General features: G+C 42.6%; 1 protein-coding gene across 1 annotated transcript in view; it reads left to right on the forward strand.

The window, feature by feature from the left end:
- LOC144472508 (uncharacterized) overlaps nucleotides 1-20,320 on the forward strand; it is a 339,391-nt gene that overhangs the window by 310,031 nt on the left and 9,040 nt on the right. Inside the window, exons 10-11 of the mRNA XM_078185668.1 lie at nucleotides 12,170-12,315; nucleotides 16,940-17,212. Of these exons, the coding sequence (XP_078041794.1) occupies nucleotides 12,170-12,315; nucleotides 16,940-17,212 (419 nt within the window). The remainder of the gene's footprint in view (nucleotides 1-12,169; nucleotides 12,316-16,939; nucleotides 17,213-20,320) is intronic.

Here is a 20,320-nt window from a genome sequence, read left to right on the forward strand (position 1 = left end):
TATTTTCAATTTCGTCATTTTCATTCGGCCTCGCCTTTCGTTTTTTCTGTGTTTTTTTTCTCTCTCTCCCTATCTCTCTCACTCTCTCGCTATTTTTTATTTCCCGTCCCGCGCCGCGGCCGTCTATTTACAAATGTATCGTTTTTCAATATACATCCTACTTTTTTTTTTTTCGCTGGTCGGAACAGCGCGCAGTATTAGAGCGGCCATTATGACTGACATAGTTATTCGAAATTGTTGATGCCTGCTTCCATCGAGCCTCGGGCAAAGCCGGAACGAGAGTCGACGGTTTTTTAGCAGGCGGCCGAATTTTTTATGGAAAACGCTATCGACTACGTGCTTTCTGTTTACACAAACGCTAGAGTTATGCTAGAGTTAATCAAGAAATATATTAAATTATTAAATGAAATAAATTAACAACAAACTTAGTGGTGTAAAAGCGAAAGTTTCGCACTTTAAAACGCGATAAAATGAATCGTTGTACAATTTTTTTCGACGAAGCTACAGTGGTTTAAATATCAACATACCCGATGGTCCATATTTGCCGGCGCATCTCATGATAAAAAAAGCAACAGCACCGCGAAAAAAATCTCTTTCACTAGGATTACCAAACCAATGAAAATGCCTGCGTTCCAGTTTGTTTCTCTCACGGTTCCCAATGTTGTAAAATTCTTTCCGGAAAAAAATTCTTACATAAACTTTATTATTCAGACACATACTGTCATAAAAATTGCGCGAAATTTAACCTTTCACGGATCAAATAGTTTCTCCTAAACACCTATTTATAAACAATTTGCAAGCCATTTATTTTACTATTTCCTATTACGGTACGACTATTATAGAACATCTGTTATGGTGTGTTCGTTACAGGACATCTTTAAGACATTCTAACGACGTCAAGAATTAGACATCCTTCAACATTTAATAATCGAAAATAATAATTAAATAACGATTCGTTTTCGGCTTTAGGGGCTCCAATTCACCTCGCAGGTGTTACGAAAAGTAACGAGACGTCGTTCGCGAAATATATTCACCATCGCGGGGTAGTTTTTCGTCGCGGACACATTCGGCGCAACGCGAACAATATCTTCGACTTGCGAGGACGCAGCATCGCGCGACAGTTTCGCGAAATTACTAAGCAATTTGCCCCTCCCCACGCCTCGAAATCTCCCGAAGCATTTGCCCCGAGTTCCGACTGTCATCTCGGGCGTCGGTCCTCTTGCATTTGAAATAATACCGCGGCACGTCGAAGTTGATCGTCGAAGTTGATCGTCGAAATTGATCGTCGAAATTGATCGTCGAAATTGATCGTCGTTCTGCGGTAGATTCGAAAATGTTCAACGTTCGAGAACGAAATGAAGGAATGAAGGTACGAAGGAACTAAGGTACGAAGGTACGAACAAGGGCGGAGTCGCCGCTCCGCGTATCTACGGCTGCCGGCAGGGCCATTTACGAGCAAAGAAGCCCTCCGCCCTGCCCCACGCACCCGCGGGCTTCCAGCAGACCCCTTCCCAGCCCGACATCCTTTTCTTTCGTCCCTTCGATCCCCGCGCTGGCCGCTCCTCCGCCCGGCCCTCCCCGCCGCCCTTCGGATCCTTTTCTTCCTCCGACGGTTAACTATCTTCGTGATGAAAGTACATCAGGCAGCGTGCTCCCTGGAGCGTGCCGCGCGCGATATCCGCCGGATGTTGCGCGACTGCGAGTGCAGCTCGAGCTGCTCTCTGATCGTCGCTTTTGATGCAGCAACAATGAATCGAACGGACCGCGATCAGGCTACCTTCGCTGCTCGCCACCAGGTGGACACCTTCTTCGCACATGATAAGTCACGCATTTGTGTATAGGGTGTTTAAGTTAATGGTCGTGGCGATTTTTAGGGGGGTTGGATTAATCTGGGGAGAAAGTGTTTTCGGATAAAGGTGAATGAGCAGTTTGAGGAGGATAAAGTGAGATGGTAGTTTTGAGTAATTTTTTTTATGAGATAGAAGATTGGGTTATCTTGATTTTTTTAGACAGTATTATTTGTTTTGTTTTTAGTGATGATTGGAAATTATTCCTGTGAAGTAAAAGAGTTCCAATAATGGGTATTTGTTTGGGTATGTGTTTCTGAAAATTGGAAAAGTTCGAGAGACTCTATTTTATAAACAAATCGGAATTAAGTGAAACGATGACATAAACTTTCTTTAACTTTCCATAAATAACAAGACAGAACACTGCATTTCGCCGGAAATATCTGTTAACAACCGAAAACATGAATTTCAATTCAAAGATTTCCTGTCTCTAAAATAAATCTGAACTTTCGAAAAATCAAGTGTAAAAATATCGACTAAAAAACTACGATTGTACAACAACAATAAGAAGAAGAATAATTATAACAACAACAGCTACATCAACGGCAATAAGCTGAAAATTAAGTACACTTGTAAAGCAAGGGAACAATCGATCGTGGCAGCAATGGCCACGAATAGTTTTCGTAAAGCATCGGAAACTATCGATAGACTCCAGCTCTGGTAGACAGTCGACTGCCGTGAGGGAAGAATAACCTGGTGGAGGTAGGTAAAAAAGGATTAGGGGTGGTACGACGGATTGCTGGGAGGGGATCTGCGGAGTCTCGGTGTAAGTACCGCGAAAGGTGGAACGGGAAGAAACGGGGGATAAAGGAGGCTAGTCTATGCTCAGGTGGATAGGGCAGCTGTCAAATTGACCGCATAAGCATGCTCCTTCCATTGAATCGTCTAACGACCGGGCAGAAATTAGATTGGGGACTCGATATCGATCGAGAAATCACGAGCGGTTTTCTGCATCTGGTATTTTGTAGTGAACCTGCTCGTGAAATGCGCACGGCGACGCAGCCTTCCGTGGCTTCGTTGAACACCGGCTCCTTCTGCTCCGGTAAATCCTTGAGCTGACCCGTCAGCCCCGATAGCATCGGAACGGCCATTAATCATCCTCAACAGGCCGTTTCCTGAAATCTCATATTTCACGATTACGTAGATGTATCAATGAGTAATTCATTCTATCAATTAATTCCGAATGAAATGAGGTCCTCCGTCGTACCTTCCGCCAGGCTCCCACTTCAGGCAACTACTTCCCTCGTAACCGGAGATACCCCGATATTTTTAGCGGTTCAACGACCGAGCGAAAATTTATACAAATTTTACCACGCTCGGATAATATCTCGAGGAATACATTCAAAAATGATCGCCCATCAGAACTCAGCCATTAATTGTCTATAATTATCTCACTAGGACACCTCGATCGAGACGCGCGGATTCGATGGAACGACTTCCGAATGTTTAACAAGCGAAGTAATCGTTCTATAAAAATTCTACTATTATCAGACAGTAGCCCGAGGAACGTTCCAACGATGTATTCAGCTCGACAGTTTTATTTTTTAATGAAATCTACTCATTTTACCGAGACATCTTTTTACAGGCGACTCGGGGCACTTAGGAATTAGTTGAAAATTAATTATTTTTAAATCCTGGAATAAAAAGGATCAGACAGCTTGAAACATCGGGTTCTGCGGTAGAATAGGAGCCCGGCACGGCACGTATAAATCGCGCGCGGGATTCTACTCGAGACGATTCCATAATTCCTCGGGGCTCCGGTAGTCTCGATGTTCGCGGGTTATTGCCGAAGGAGTTCGGCGGCTGGTATCGGCCGCGCGGGTACGTCCCCGATTTTTCAATTCCCTTAAAAGAATCCCGCCCAATTCCGGGGAACGTCGGGAACCACAAAATCAATTCGCAGTCGCGGGAACGAGGACTCCGACGGAGCCCCAATCTCTCCGAACCGCATTTGCCACGGTCAAATAATTTACCGGATACAAGACGGCCGCGCGCGGTTCTCTGCCGACAGCTATCTCGATAATTACGGGCGCCGCCTTTTCCGTCTTTCCGTCGCGATCTAATAACTAATTTTCCACCGATTAATCAAATTGTAGTCGCGGAACGCCGCGAGTCGGTCGACGCTACTCGCGACGCTTTTTTACGCGCACGAATTCGGCGCGAATTCCCCGCGTTACTTTGCAAAAACGGTCGACTATGGTGTCAAGCCGAATTCGGTGGGTGATCGGTCGAACAAGGGGGCGGGGGAGGCGTGGTCATTAAATCGAACCGACACTCGACGGGACTCGATAATCCGATAATAACGAGTTACGTTGTTTTCTACTTGCCGCGCTGTTTTCCGGGGAATTTCAAGTGGTCAGGATCTGCTCCGGTTCAACTTATAATCCTCTTTGTCGGCCATGTTTGACGTGTTGCCGCGACCTGTGTGTCGCTGTAGGACGATCCGGAGGTTAGCCGGGCAGAGACGCCGATTACTGTGCCCTGAAGGCCCTTTTTCTGTTTCTGAATTGATGAATTTCTGTTTTTAAATCGACGAATTTCTATCTCTTAATTGGCGAATTTCTATTTTTAATTGACGAATTTCTGCTTAGATTTGTCGAGTTTCTATTTTTTAATCGACGAATTTCTGTTTATAATTGTTGAGTTTTTATTTTTGAATTGATGAATTTCTGTTTAGTATTACTAAATCTGTGATATTATAATTATTGTATTTAGTGTAGTAGTGCAGAAGAAACATTATCTGCAAGAACTGCAAGACGTATAAACCGAGTGCAATCTGGTTTCTTTCTTAAATAATTTTAATAATTTATAATTGACGTGTCGACATGCTTCAAATTCCTTTTATCATTATCATTACACTATTATCATCTGTACAGTGTTCCCATAAATGCATAAAATCCGCAGTCTAATAATATAAATTCAATATACGTCGATACAAGATTTAGTGACAATAACATATCGTTATGTTCGAAAATAAAATTCTCATTGACAAAATAAAAATCTTTAAATGAAAATATAAAATCAAGAAGTAAAATATGACGATATTTTCTGTAAAAAATGTGGATTTCAAATCCAGGCTTTATAGAAGAAAATCATAAATTTTGTTGAAGAAAATTGCTCAGTATAGACCGGGTCTTTCGCCATAGTATGTGCCATGTTCGAATTAATCGATGAAGTAGATTTCAAGTACTTCGATCACGAAGTTGATCGATTCAGACGTATCTACTGTATCAATGACGAGCAAAAAGTGTCCAGATGGTTGCAACGATATCTCAAGATCCGTTCTATTCGATTGACTTCGAACTTCGTGTGTACTACAGCACGCTTTCCACTACAGTCGTCGAAGAAAAAGTTGAAAAAGAGAAGCAACAAATTTAAAGAAGGCGGCACGTGGAATAATTGAAAACGAGAGCTGTAAAATGAGAACAGAGAATTGTTTGGATAGAACTGTTACATCGACGCACAGCGACGGGTGTATTTAATATTATTTAATACTGATTCAGTTGAAAAACATTTCAAGTGTATTACAGACGTCTTTAAGGCGTCTGTTTTAGGGACATCTTTAAGACGTTCTTAAGACGTCCAAAGTTAGACATCCTTCGACGTCTGAATTAAGACGTGTTAACACGAAAACTATCACCGCTGATCAAATAACCGCAATTTTTATTTCATAATTCTTAATTTCATAGAACTATTTCATAACAACTTATTGCATTTGTTTAAATATTCAAGTACATAATATTATAAAAATTGTGAACAATTGAAATAAATTCCACCCTTTAATTCCTATAAGACAACACTTACTATTCTCTCAGTAACCTCTATAGATTTAGCATTCAAGAGGTCCATTTTAAAGCGTACGACGTTCGTACCGACAATGTACGTGAAATGGACGCCTCTAAGCCGTGTCCAGTGCTTATCAGGAAGGTTATCGTTCGCCGTCGAACGGTGCCGTTCCAATTTCAAGTGCCGGGAAGTTCGCCGGTCGTAGAAACTTTTGCGAGACTATTCCGGGGGGTTAGACGGCACGGGGTTAGCGTCCCGATGAAAATCCGAATGCTCGAAGAAGTCCAGCGTGTTCGAGTGACCGATATTGGTTCGTAAAGAGGGGCTCCAGGTTTCACTGGAGCGTGTGTGTGCCAGGTGGGGAGGACGCACCTGCATAGTCGCGGCGCGCGATTCAGGGGTTCCGTGGTATTCGTGTCACGTAGTTCGCCCGGTAATATACGGAGACATGTCTGGCAACCCCTTCGCACGCCTCGCGGTGCACCCCCACGGCGGGGGGTTAAGGAGCGGACCGTGTGTAGGCGAAACGGCTGGGGTGTCTACCTCGGGCCCGAAGTAAACAAGCGTGTCTCTTCCTGTCGTCGGAGATCGACTTGGCTGGGAAGTTGGACGTTTCGCCGGCCAATCGGCCGGAAAATTGCTCGTTGACCGGAGATCTAGCGACCGGAAGTGCACCGCTTGTATCCGGGCCGGTGCACCGACCGCCGCGCCGCTCAAATTATCCGCCGTGTATACCGCTGATTCGTGGCTTCGATACTTCGCCCTTCCCCTCTCTTAATTGACGGTATCCCCGCGAAATAAAAACCGGCCCTATCTCGCCGCGTTTATCTACTTTCACGGGGATCTTCGGTCGCTCTTGGAATTTCGATCAAAGCTTCGCTTTCGAGCTGGTCGACTGCGGTCTGTTCGCTTTAATTTTAATTCTAGTATTTATTATTATTATTGGTATTATTAATGATTTATATATGCAGTAATGATAATAATAAGATCGGAAATTAAATATCGTCGTAAACAATGGCAGAGGTTGTAACGAAGTAATGGTATTACAAATCTTTAGTTTAAATCACTTGTTAATCAAATGCAATTATTTTTCTGAGAGCTTCGTCTCGAGATGAGTATATTCGATAGTTCCGTTTAGGAATATTTAATCTATAAACAATCAATTGTAAATTAATAACAATATTATTATATAAAAATGTGGGGAATCTATTTCTTAATTTAGCATAATAATATCTCCGAAGCTTTATCGAATGTACGAAGTAAATTATATTCAGATAATAAAGAAAATAAACAGTATAAAAATCAAATACTCTCAAAAACTCTCAAAATAAACATAAAAATGTTGCCACACCTGGATATAGTGATTCGAATGATAAAATCGAGCAGCCTGAAGAATCGCTGAACGTGTGGTGGCTTCGCAACAAGCGGTCCTTGCTCTTCGAATCGATAGGTCTCTCGCAGCAGGTATCCCTACAGGGCTGCAGCAGAATTGCGAAAAGGTGGCTAGAATGGGATTATACCGGTTACATTTGTGCCGGCCCGGGTGGAGAGGGTTGGAAATGTACACAAACCCCGTAAGAAGCCAGCATCGCGCCCCCGGGAGTGCTAACTCCGTTCGAGCCTTCGCTGGGTACACTCCAGAAAGCCAAATGTAAATGACTACTGCAGCAACTCAATTAATTAAATTGGCTTTTCTTCCGTCATCGCGCCCTGTTTCGTCCCCGCACCCTCCTCCCCGGCGAACCGGTCCAAAATCGAGTCGGCTTGAGAGAGTTTTGGGTCATCTGCGGCCCCGGATAAACCTTAAACTGGAGCACCAAAGACATACACAGTTAATTGACTTACGTTTGAGTAGGTTTGTCCACGTTTCGTCCGGGCTGTATGTTTGTGGAGCGCGTGCACTGTGCTCGCTTTAATCGAATTCGATTCTCTGGCCCTCTTCAATCTCGTTTGAACTAATTTGACATAATCTTGACGCGGTGTGACGCGGTTTGATCCGACTTCTTTCGCTTGGAAAGAATAAGTCGTCCGCTTGGTTTCAGATAAAGTTCAATTATTGATGTAAAGGAAGGCTTGCTTTCCATTTCAGAGCTAGAATGAGACAAATGTTCTCGGTCAAACGAGGTTAAATGCCGTCAAACAGTGTTTAATAACATTAATTATTGTCAAACGGTGTGGCAAACTGTGACAAACGCTGTTAGATAATGTCGAAGGATGCCAAGCGTTGTAACAATCTGTTAAACAATGTCAGGTGTTGTCAAAGTCTGACAAGAAATACCAAGCGTTATAAAAGGTTGCCAAACACTATCAAGCCTTATCAAAAGCTGTTAAACAATAACAAACATTGCCAAACGGCATGATAAACCATATCAAGCATTGCTAAAGAATATCAAGCAAAACTAAGCATTATCAATGCCTGGCAAACAACACCAAACATTGTCAAAGCCTGTAAAACAACATCAAGCATTATCAAAGCCTATCGAACAATGCCAAGCATTATCAAAAGGTTGTCAAACGGCATCAAACAACTCCAAATCGAACCAAATCGACATCTACTTGCGACTAATTCCCTGCTAAAACGCGCGCGCTCGCGAGACGTGCTAAGACCTGGAACACCGTTCGCATTTTCGTCAGTTTGTTTTATTCATACCTTCGTCAACCGTGTACAGTTTGTTACGACGCTCGGTTTTGCGAGAGACTGTATATTTCTTACGATCTTTTGCGCCATGAAAGCGGGCATAAACTGCTGTTATTGCTTCCCGGTGGCTCGTGAAACAGAGGTCTCCCGATCGGCGGAACGCGTACGGATTTTCGGGTTTATAACTCGACATTCTTACGGACACGTTCCGAGGATTATTGATACTGCGACAGATCACATTCCGTTTCGCGGAATGTTTTCGTTCCTCCCAGCGACCACCGTCGGTCTCCCCCCGTAGAATTACGTCCGGTCGATCGATTGTTTTACTTTTATTAACGAGAGAGGCTTTTACCGATCGACCGAGACACGGACGGAAAGTTCGCGACTTACCGTGCGAATCTGCTCCGCGAATCTGTATTTCGGATCACTCTTAGGATTTTACGATACTCGGGCGAATGCCATCGCGTTTTACGATCGCGGCGGCCGTTCACGTGAAAACCCCGGCCCCGGACCAACTTTTCGACAGCAGCCACGGCGCTGGTTCATTCGCTCGCTTCTCTTCATCATTTAGAATATTTCTCTCTGCCGGCGATCCTCTCTCTCTCCCTCCCTCTTTCTCTCTCTTTCTCTCTCTTTCTCACTGTCTCTCTCTTTCTCTCTGTCTCTCTCTTTCTCTTTAACTTGGTTCCTGATCAATTTACCCGATTTCACACTCTTGCCCCGCGGCCCTCCACAGCCGGAATCAAATGTCTTTCAACGTCTCGTCGAAATTACAACTCGAACGATTGTTCGCTGGAACAAAGATACGGAATTTTTTCGGGCCGTACCGCTGCACGTAAAACCTTCAACGTTTTATACTGTTTAGGGAACTCACTTGGGAGTAGATAAAAAAATTGGCAATGAGAAATATTCGCGTTTTAGTTTGATATAATTATTTATACGGGCTTCGGCTTTTTTTATAGGCGGAGTTGGTGGATACATTTGGGAATTTTTAATAGCTAAACTATTCGTTGCAAATTTACACTAGTTTTACTATGTTTGGGTAATAGTGAGAGGGATGTCTGAAATAATTATCAACTCGGAGAATTCATTTTTTAGTTAACTGTAATTATTTTTAGCTCTCTTGATTTCAGGTTTAGTTATTTATTTGATTTTCTTGATAGACGGATTCGGTGGGTTCATTTAAGAATTTTTAATGCGCGAACAGCTAATTGTAAATTTAAACCAATTTTATTACACATAGATAACAGTTTGAAAAACGTATACAAATTTTATCACCACGAAGGATTCACTATTTACTTATCTATACCTATTTTCTAGCAATCTTAATTTCGGGAACGATGAATACGTTTTGTCCACTTAGAAATGATTAGTATCTAAACAACCGACCGTAAATTTGTACAAATTTTACCACGCGTAAAATCAAAGTTCTTCGAGCAACATTAAACAAATTCGCCAACCTGTTAACTTCAGTTTGCACTTAAACATAAATATTTCTCCACAGCTCTCGACATAACCAGTCAAACCGAACTCCCTTTCTATTCGCAACCAAAAAACAAGTTGGCTAATCGAGAAACCAATTAATTAATAATTCGAAGAGCACCATAGAAATTCCTGTAAATGCCTCGACGAAGCCTATAATATTCTCCTCGGTGGAAAATCGATTGTTGACCGAGTGCAGCCTCTTAAATAGAACTCGCGAAGATCGTCGAGTGCGGTGAACGTCGTGGACGGGGTTCGGGGGTGGGGGGAGGGGAGGGGGTTGAGTTTTTATGAAAACGAGACACGTCTAATAATCGAGCCGGTAAGCCGTAAAAGCTGGCGGCGCGGCGGCCAACAAAGAGGTAAAGAAAGGAACGAAGTGAGGGGTCGGGGTAGAAAGGGAGAGCGAGAGGGAGGGGGAGGGGGAGGAGGGGTCGATGTTGGCCAGACCGGGGGTGGAAAACAAGGGTAAAGGACCTTAAATCTCCCGGTCGCTTCCGTGGCCGGGGTAGGATTAAGATTTTATTTTATCAGGACGTTTCTTAACGGCTGCGCGTTAACTTTAACGTAATCCTTTTACGACTCGGTCGCTTTTACGACGAATCCGGGCACTCCGAGGCCGCCACGTGTACACGAGTTCATAACGCTCGGTGAAGTGTGTGCGAGCGACGTGTGTTTACGTTCGTCTAGGGGCTGGCTCCGCTGATCCGTTCCTTTGTATCGGTTTAGTAGCCGATCTATGAACCGGAACGGTCCTAGCTCTTATTTAACCCCGTCGTAACCTAATTTTTATGTATCCGCCATCTACGTTAAAAAAGAAGAAAAGTTACTCGACTCATGGAGGTCAGCTGGGCTAAAAACTGTCCCACTTTTTGCTTAGCTTTCTATGCACGATGGGACGTAATTTACTCCGCCCGGGAAAGTTGAAGTTACTCGTGATTACACGGTTTAAGGTTTTAATTAGCCAGCGATGCTACGAACCGTTGGAAAATTCGTAAATCGGCAAGAACAGGCATATATACAAGTCGAAATTTATTGGCATGTTGTTGTCACTGTTCGGTTTAGATTGGCGATTGATTAACCTCTTAGGTACGACGCGTCACTATAATGGTTTTCGCGAATAGTTCGTGCTTTACTCAATTGTAAGGCACCATATTGGTATCTACGCTGTATATCATGTACATCAAAGAGAAGAGCCGCTAGATTGCAATAGAAGCACGGACAAATAGCCATTTTGTTATCTTAATTTGAATACTCACATTTTATTTAACTAATCTTTAATACAAAACTTAGAGTTAATTTATGTGAACTTTGAACGCGTGTAACTTTTGAACCAATAGTTTCCGCGCTTTGGGATTTGATTTTTTTAATTCTGTCGACGAAATCTATGGGTCTAGCCATAAAAAAGTCGAAAATCTCTGGACCCGTAAAGTAAAGTTTAACCTCGAATATAGTGTAGAAAGTAAACGTCTACTAAAAGTATTTCTATATGTATATACATATATACTTACATGTACATCGACACAAATTATCCGAATAATTATTCCAAAGGAATCCAGGGAACAATTTCGAGGGAGGCGCGAATAACGGAGCCCTTAAGTCGAGAGAGTATATTAAGCGTCACGGTATAATAAATACCCGGGTAATAAAGGTGTAAGTCCGGCGGCCATTTTGAAAAAAGTTGGCTCGTTAATGGGGAGGGGTACGCCGGGAACAGAATTGATGCCGGTTTTATTCGTATCGATGGATTAATTTCCTGCGACGTCTTAATGAGTGTTTCACTACCACACGCCCCCCTAAATCATCCCTAATAGCTCGAGCGTGCGTTGTCCGCCTGGCCAAACAGCATAATCTATAACGGCGTCCATATGATAATCGGTAAACATTTTTTGGCAATTTTCGAATCATTCTATCAATGACATTTCCCGCGTATCCTCTACAAAACATGACTAATAAAACAGACAATTTGTAAATAAATAGACAGACAAGCAAACAAATAAATGAGAAAATTCCACCGAAGAATTCATCGTAATATTCGACAAAATGTAATAAAAAGAAGCAATGACGTCACATTCGCTCGTAAATAAATTAATAAATAGATAGAAGAAATGTTATCGGAGAATTTAGTAAAAAGAATATTCGCGACGCATTCGTTGATAAATAAAAGATTAAATAAATAGAGAAGATTGCCTGTATTCATTTTAATACTTAACGATGTATAATGGAGACCGTAATTACCGTAGATACGCTGGTAGTTAGATAAACGAATAAACAAATAGAGAAGATTGAAAGAACCGACTGGGAAAAATAAAAGATCGGTACGTCAGTCAACCGACGCGAAGATGCCTCGTTTCAGCCGCGATGCGCAATTATTGCCTACGTTACCGTGAAGCCTTCACTCGAATTTTTGTTTCAGCAATAATGGCTACGTGTGCCTGATGCTGCACCGAAGGGACGAGCACGTAATAGAGATGCAGCTGTCGGAATGGAGCAAACAGCCTGACTACGTGTGCAACTCGAGTACGTTCAACTCGCACTCGAGGCCGTACACGACGTACATTAGTAAGTCAATTACGATCATTTATAAACACTTCGCCGGGCGCGACTCGTCCGCGTACCTGTTTACACGGCGCCCTCGCGCTGCCGCCGTCCCCAACCCCCTCTTTGCCCCGGCCGGTCTTTTAAACAGCCGTACCCATGAATCGTTCGTTCGACGGTTAACCGAACACGTGTAGGCACGCGGACCGGCTCTCATTTCGGGGACTGGAAATAATTTAAGGACCGTAAGATTCCCGCGGCGCACGGACGTGGCGCACGAGTTTGCCGAGCAATGCAAACCAGCGACAGCTAATGAAATTCCAGAGTGTGTACCGGATCTGTTTGAAGCGGCAGACTGTGTGCCACCTGGCACCGCGCAAGCACCGTGTTCTAGTTAGGCTATCGCAGAGATCGCCGGTCATCGCGAATTTTTCATTTCTTTGCTAATTGTCCGGGTCGTATATGGATAGTATAAATTCTTCGGCGATATTTGATCACTTTCTTAATAATTTCAGAACACAAATTTTGCTATTTTAAATTGTCTGAAGCTGTGAGAAATTGTTTGAGACTATTGGAAATTGTTTGGAAGTGTTTGTAACTGTTTCAAGCTGCTTGACGGTGTTTGGAACTGGTTTAAAGTGTTTGAAACCGTTCTGAAATCGTTTGAAACTGTTTAAAAGTGCTTGAGACTGTATGGAGCTGTCTGAGACTGTTTGAAACTGTTTTAAATTGTCCGAGAGTGTCTGAAATGAACTGAGACCTTTAAAACTGTTTTAAACTGTTTGCAATCGTTTTGAAAATGTTTTAAACTGTCTTGAAACTGTTTTAGATTGTTTGAAACTTCCTGAAACTGTTTTGAAACAGTTTCAATCTGTTTAGGAGTGTTTGAAACTGTTTTCAATCTATTTGAAACTGTTTATAACTGTTTAGGAGTGTTTGAAACTGTTTTCAATCTATTTGAAACTGTTTATAACTGTTTATAATCGTGTGAGACTGTCTAAGATGGTTTTAACCCCTTCCCGTACTTTAGCGAGTCAGACTCGCGATGAAGATTTTTGCCCAAACATGAATATCGCGAGTCAGACTCGCGAACAGTTGCTTGGGCCAAACATAAACATCGCGAGTCAGACTCGCGAACAGATACTTGGGCCAAACATAAATATCGCGAGTCTGAGTCGCGAACACATACTTGGGCCAAACGTAAACATAACAAGCCGAGCTCGCGGACTGATTTTTAGCCCGTTACGCTCGTGACTGAATGTTAGTTCCTCTCAGTACCTCAGAACAGTTAGTCACGATTCTTGTCGTTGCTGTTACGAAGCAGTTCAATTACTAAAATTTAAGAAACCCCTTCAAAATGCAAGGTACAAAAGTGTGTAGTGAAGGCCGTGATAACGAATCTTCTGATAGTGACGTTTTTATGCCAGTTGCAAAGCGAATAAGGCATATGATTATAGATGATAGTAGTGAAGAGGAAGATACGACAGAACAACCATGGATTTGGCGAAAAGTAGAAAACACACCATTTGTTTGGAAGTATTCTGAACATCATGGTATAAAGGCGTCTGTCTTAAATAATTTAAGCGACAATCCGAAAATACTAGACCTATTCTTTATTAAATTTGATAAGAAGCTTTGGGAAAGCCTGGTTACGGAAACCAATCGCTTTGCAAATTGACTATATCACAGGCATTGCATCTACATTTCGGATCGTATTGCGACTGTTTACAAACATCAGTTTGGTCTGTTTAGCGCGCGTTGATGCGGACCGCTCGGGCCCGAGTTTCGTCGAGCTAAATGGCACGGGAACGGGTTAAAACTGTATTGAACTATTCGAGATTGTGTTAAAACTATTTGGAACTGTTTCAGGTTGTTTGAAACTGTTTTAAAACTGTTTGAAATTGTATTAAAACTACCTGGAACTGTTTTAGGTTGCTTGGAACAGTTTTAAAATTATTTGAAATGGTGTTAAAACCATTCGAAATTGTTTCCGATTGTTTGAAAATATTTTGGCACTATTCGAACCCGTTTAAAATCGTTTAAACCCATTTTGAAACTCTTTAACACTGTTCACAACTGCGTGAATCGTTTGAAACTGTTCGAAACTGTTTCAAACGATTTGCAATGGATCCAAGAGTACATTACTTAAATGCGCTTCGACTGAAACACAGATTCTGGTCGGAGAGTTTCCCGTACGTCCGCGTTCGACCTCCTTTTGCCGAATTTTCGCGAGCTAAGTGGAAAGTAATCGACTTTTTGGACTCGGCGGAACGTAGAGAATCGTCTTGACTATAGTTCGACTAGAATGAAAGTTGAACGTGAATCCCGGTGCCGGCGGAATCGCGTCCCGAAACCAATTGTGCCCGGTCCGGCTGTCTCTTGTTTCGATTCCGGCCGTTCGCCTAGGATTACTGGCAGCGTTCCATTTGGCGGCCGTCGGCTTTTTCACTCGTTAAATATTGCATCCGGTTATTGATTATACTAATGGCTATGAAATGCTTTTTAACAATTTATACGCGGGATCGGTTAATCGTTTCCGAGCCGGTACCGTGCGCGCCGCGCGGTGGTCGATTTCTTCTAGAAATGGAACCGAAGTCATTGTTAATTAAAAACGTACTTATCGGCAGCTATCGAAATGATAAATGATATTTTCTGGTAAATGCATGTATGATTTCTGTTATGTAATGACATAACGACTTGATTTCTAGTTCTTTCTTTATTGCTAAAGTCGAACGTTTTATGCAAAGCACTTGAGAAAAGATTTTTGCCATTACATGATTTTGAAATGATTACAGTTGATGTTAAGGAATGGACTATTCCTTGTTGTAAAGCAAGGTTAATTAGAAGTGGTTTAAGTCATAAGATCAACGGTTTTTAATTTGTTTGAAAAATACAAAGCTTTGAAGTTGCTCATGAAGAAGATTTGGAAACTAATTCTCACTGTTATATAATTTCGAATTAATGGCAATTTATGGTTGAGGTCAAGGATTTTTGAAGAATTGACTATTCCTTGGTCTAAATCAAGGTTAATTAAGAGGACTTTAAGTCATCGAATCAATAACTTCTAATTCGTCTAAAAAATAAAAAACCTTAAAGTTGTTCGCGAAACACTCGATAATGAATTTAGCATTGCAAGGGATTTAATTAATTAAGTGACCTGATCGAATGCGATAAACGTGTTAAAAAACCAATCATTGCTGTTAAACAATAACAGATCGAACTACGTAACAATTTTCTACTCGGAAAACAATTCTTTTTTTCGTCACTTTAGTACCATTTTCTAGGAGAATCGACCATCGTGCTCGGACGGGACGATAAGTTCCGTTCCGTTTCGTCGCGGAGGTGTTCGCCCCGTTTAAGAAAATCCGTGTTGCAACGGACTGTGCGGCACTGTCTGGGGTAGGATCGGGAGCACACCGAGGGCCGAGGGAACAGAAACACGGTGAAACGGGAAACGGCGGGGCGCGCACAAAGAGGAAGTTGGAAATGTCAGAATTTAACAATCGATTCGCGTGGAGCTCCTTTACGATCGCGTAAAGGATCATATGCCGAATCCGTCGTAAACTCTCGGGTACCACGGCCGACGGTACCCTACAGTTTCTGTTTAAGCCGATTACATCGATTCCATAACAGCGACGAAGACAGAGTCGTTCCGCCGGCTTGGAATTTATCACGGCGACGCCATTCAAATCGCGCTTCCTGCCGGCAGTCTTCGCTGCCTCGGATTGTTTGCCTCCGTTTGCCTCCGTTTGCAAGCCGGGCGCGGACTTCTTGAGACTCTCAATCGAATATTCCCCATTCTTTGTGCCGCGCTCCCGAGATTCCTGAAACGTTGTTACATCGCGGAGGAGCTTTTGCCGGTCCGTTTTTACTTGGAAATCCTCCGGAACCGTGCGCGCCGCTTACTTTTCTCGAAACGAAATTTTCGAAGCGCAAACAAATTTTCGAATAACGCGCGTCATCGCCGGACTGCGAGTTCTTTAGACAATATGAAAATTGTTCGCGTCGACTGTAAGAAACTGAAACGCCAATTGACAGTTTTTTTTTACTTTAATAGCGTTGCTAAAAGTTCACAAAAATTCGTCGACTTTCTTAAGTTATTTTTATCTTCCTACTGATACATGTTTCTTTTGCTCATTTCTGTTTTAAGTCATTGAAAATAACAGTCGATCTATTAGAGCGGTGCACGGTTAAATTCATATGATATTCGCACAGTTAATTTGCCACGATTCTCGCGCGCTCAAATTAACACGACAATTCACGACATTTGTATGGTAACATTTATGCTATATTTTTACGGCTATGTCAACGTTATATCAAGATTATAGAACTCGACATAAAGCAGGATACACGCACGCTTAAATTTACACGATATTCTTAATTCCTTTGAAGGAGTATTCAATCGTGAAATGAGAGATTTGAAATTTAAGCGTACGGATGTCGTGTAAATTTATGCTATATTCGTACGGTTATATCAGCATCATTTCATCTCTCACTTCACGATTCAATACACTTCCAAAGGAATTGGGAAGACAAACATTTCTCAAACAATTAATTAATTAATTATCCAAATGATGCGACTACGACCAAGAATGGTGACCATGATTTCGCCTGTACCGTGGAATAATTGTTCCTGTAATGTTTCCAGCGTCGGAGCCGATGAGCAGACAGTGTCCCAACCTGGGTCGCTACGAAATAGTGTCGGTGCTGCACTCGCATAGTTCGGACAACGCGGACGACTTGTTGGGCGTGGACGGGGACCCGAACATGGCGAACGCGGCCGAGGTTCAAGACGGCACGGCGACGTTGACACCGTATCCGAGCCGGTGCGAGTACGGAAGTGTCCGCCGATTGGATATCGGCTGCAAGAGACCGGACCGCATGGAGTTCGCCACGTCGTGCAGCAACGAGGCGCCCTCAGGTGAGACGCGACTGGAATTTGTGCGAGTTGTTCGAGACTGATACGATGTTACAAGATTTAACACTGTTTGCAATTGTTTGAGACTGTTTGACTTTGTTTGAAACTTTTGAAACTGTTCAAGGATATTTGAAGCTGTTCGAAACTGTTTAAGATTGTTTAAAATTGTATTGAATCTCATAAAAACTTTCTAAGATTGTTTGAAACTGTTTTGAATATTTTTAAATTGTTTGAAACCATTTTGGAACTATTTGAAACTGTTTAAGATCGTTGAAAACTGTCTGAAATTGTTTGAAACTTTTGAAACTGTTCAAGGTTTTTTGAAACTGTTTGAATCTGTTTAAGATTATCTAAAATTGTATTGAAACTCATAAAAACTTTCTCATATTGTTTGGAACTGTTTAGAACTGTTTGAAACTGCTTCAGGCTGTTTTAACTCGTTTGAAACTGTCTAAAATTGTTGAATTGGTTCCAAACTGCTTAAAACTGCTGGAAATTATTCGAAACTGTTTGAACCCGTTTTAAAACTGTTTCCAACTGTATTAAACCATCTGAAACTTTCTAAAACCCTTTCAAACTGCTTCAAACACCTTTATATCTATTTTAAAAACTTTTTAGAACTAGCTAAAACAGTTTGAAACAGTTTGAAACCACAATGACTTCTACGCAATGGTAACTACCAATACCATATCATTGACCAATTATTAAATAACTATTTTCATTTAGACACCTGGAAGGATAAAATACAATCAGTCCACAAAGTAACATGCTCGGAACAGAAACACATGCCCGAAACTCCGTCGATATTATTCGACTCCCCCTAACCCGTGCCAGGCTTAAATCATCCCCTACCCGACAACCACGCTCTGTTTCCCTTGCGATAGTTCACCGTCGTGCGTTCGAGCATAAAAATCCTTGACACTCGACGAGCTGACGAGGGCCGGGGAGCAACTGGCAGAGAAAGATCGCTGATAGCTTCGAAACGCGGGTCCTGACGTGTGACGGATGCGCGAACCGTCGTCAAGATCTCCCCGTGACCAAAGGATGCCGTCATTCACAGACAATGCCGGCGTGTCAATGGCGGAATCTCGCCGATTTAGGCTATCGTCCGCGGTTCGTCAAACCACGCCGAACCTCGTCAAACTCCGAGACACTCCGTGGAGCTCCGTAGGGTTCCATAGAGCTCCGCGGAACTTCGTGGAACTTCGTGTAGCTTCACGAAGCTTCGTCGAACCTCGTGAAGCCTTATCAGACGCGGCGAAACCGTCGACGAAACCACGGAAAACGACTGCGCCGTGTTTCCGTGCGCGTTTCACAGTCATCCCCCCCCCCCCCCCCGGCGCGCGGGGGTCTCCTCGTTCGATGCTGTAGCACGATGCTTTAAGTATCACGGGGAAGTTTTTCGCGGTATCCGCGCCGAGAGATCGAGCCCTGTGCACACGGAATCAGACAGGGTGCCGAGTGAATCCTTGGAGGGCGGAGCACCTCCGGCAGGAACATCTTATCGGATTACCCGCACCAGGTCGAGTTATCCTCCCATCGAGGGACCGCGTCTCTCGCTCCCCATTTACCTTCACCCTCTCGCCTCTGCCAGGAAAGTTATCGCAAGTGGCGATAGTTAGTTTGCGGGGAGTCAGCGGCGTGACGGTTGTCGTGGTTCCCTGCTTGCTTATGTGCAAAGTTTGTAGCTTTATTCGGTTGTACGTGTTTATGGCGCGTGCAAAGGCCTCCGCGAATATGCTTGCAGCTGGATAACTGCAAAGTCCTCTTGCCTCCGGTTTCTTCGGAACTGCCGGCACCGTCTACCGGATCAGACATCGGTCGCGCAGGTGATCTGATCCCAAGCGATCCTCCACGGAATTCTTACATCGTTTCACCGCGTTCGAGCCGTTCTTACGGTAATAGTCAGAATTATCGAGACGGAGACGTTCAGATAGTTAATGAATAAATTACGTAGCACGAAAGAGCAGACTCTGCGCTTTCAAATGAGCTGTGGGTTGTATTTGTGCGATTTTTTTCACGCAGATGGCGAATTTTTAATAGCGGCAAATTTTAAGATCTTGATTTGGAGCGCTAATGGCACAATTTTTATTCAGACGGATGTAGATGAGTTTGGAAAAATCGTAGGGCAATGTTTTTGGGCTCATTTGAAAGGAAAAAGTGCACAATTTAAGATGATTGTAGTCGAGATTGTTGAAGAAATTATGTAAACTCTCTGAAGAGTCGGAAATTTGAGAAATGGTAAGGCAGTGGACATTGTTGCTGAAGTTACGGCTGTTATCGATACTGTAATTATATTGCAAAATTATTAATACGGTTGGAAAGTTCATTTTACGCCCTTTAAAACAAGCTAAGGCTGATTCTCGTAGGATTTTCTTCGACCATGTTACAGACCTTTAAATATCAAGAAATTTCTCATTATATACCAACCCCGTTGATTCTTGATTTTCAGTTTTGCTGCTACATTGTTTATTAGAACATCGATAGTTTCGCAACAAAAAATCTTATAACGATGCTCTTGGGCTCATTTGAAAGGGTAAACTCCAGTCTTTAAGACTATTATAGTTAGGATAGCTAAAGAAATTATTCGGACTCTCGTAAGATGATAAGAAATTAAAATTATTAATACGGTTGAAAAGTTCATTTCATACCCTGTAAAACAAGCTAAAGTTGATCCTCTTACGATTTTTTTCGACTATATTACAGAATTATGAATACCAAGGAATTTCTCATTAGAAACCAACCCCCTAATTCTAGATTTTTAGTTCGGCAACTACATTGTCAATTAAAATATCGATACCTTCGCAACAAAAAAATCGTAGGGCAATATCCTTGCACTCGTTAAAAAAGGAGATTTCCTGCTAGAAAACAGCCATAGTCTGTCTCCAAAAAAATTTATTCATTCTCCCAGAGATCCACCAACTTGCGAAACGTTCCGTTAAATATCTCGCCAGCTGAAATACGCGCTACGACGCAGAGATACGTAATTTCGGTAAATTATTTATAATATGTTAGAAGCGAGATCGAATTGCTCCGCGAGAGCAAACGGTGTCGGCACGTTCGCATAATGACGAGGAAATTTTCCGCGGCGGTGTCTCATTCCATGGTAAC

This window comes from Augochlora pura, chromosome 7 (assembly GCF_028453695.1).
Source record: "Augochlora pura isolate Apur16 chromosome 7, APUR_v2.2.1, whole genome shotgun sequence".
Taxonomy (NCBI): domain Eukaryota; kingdom Metazoa; phylum Arthropoda; class Insecta; order Hymenoptera; family Halictidae; genus Augochlora; species Augochlora pura.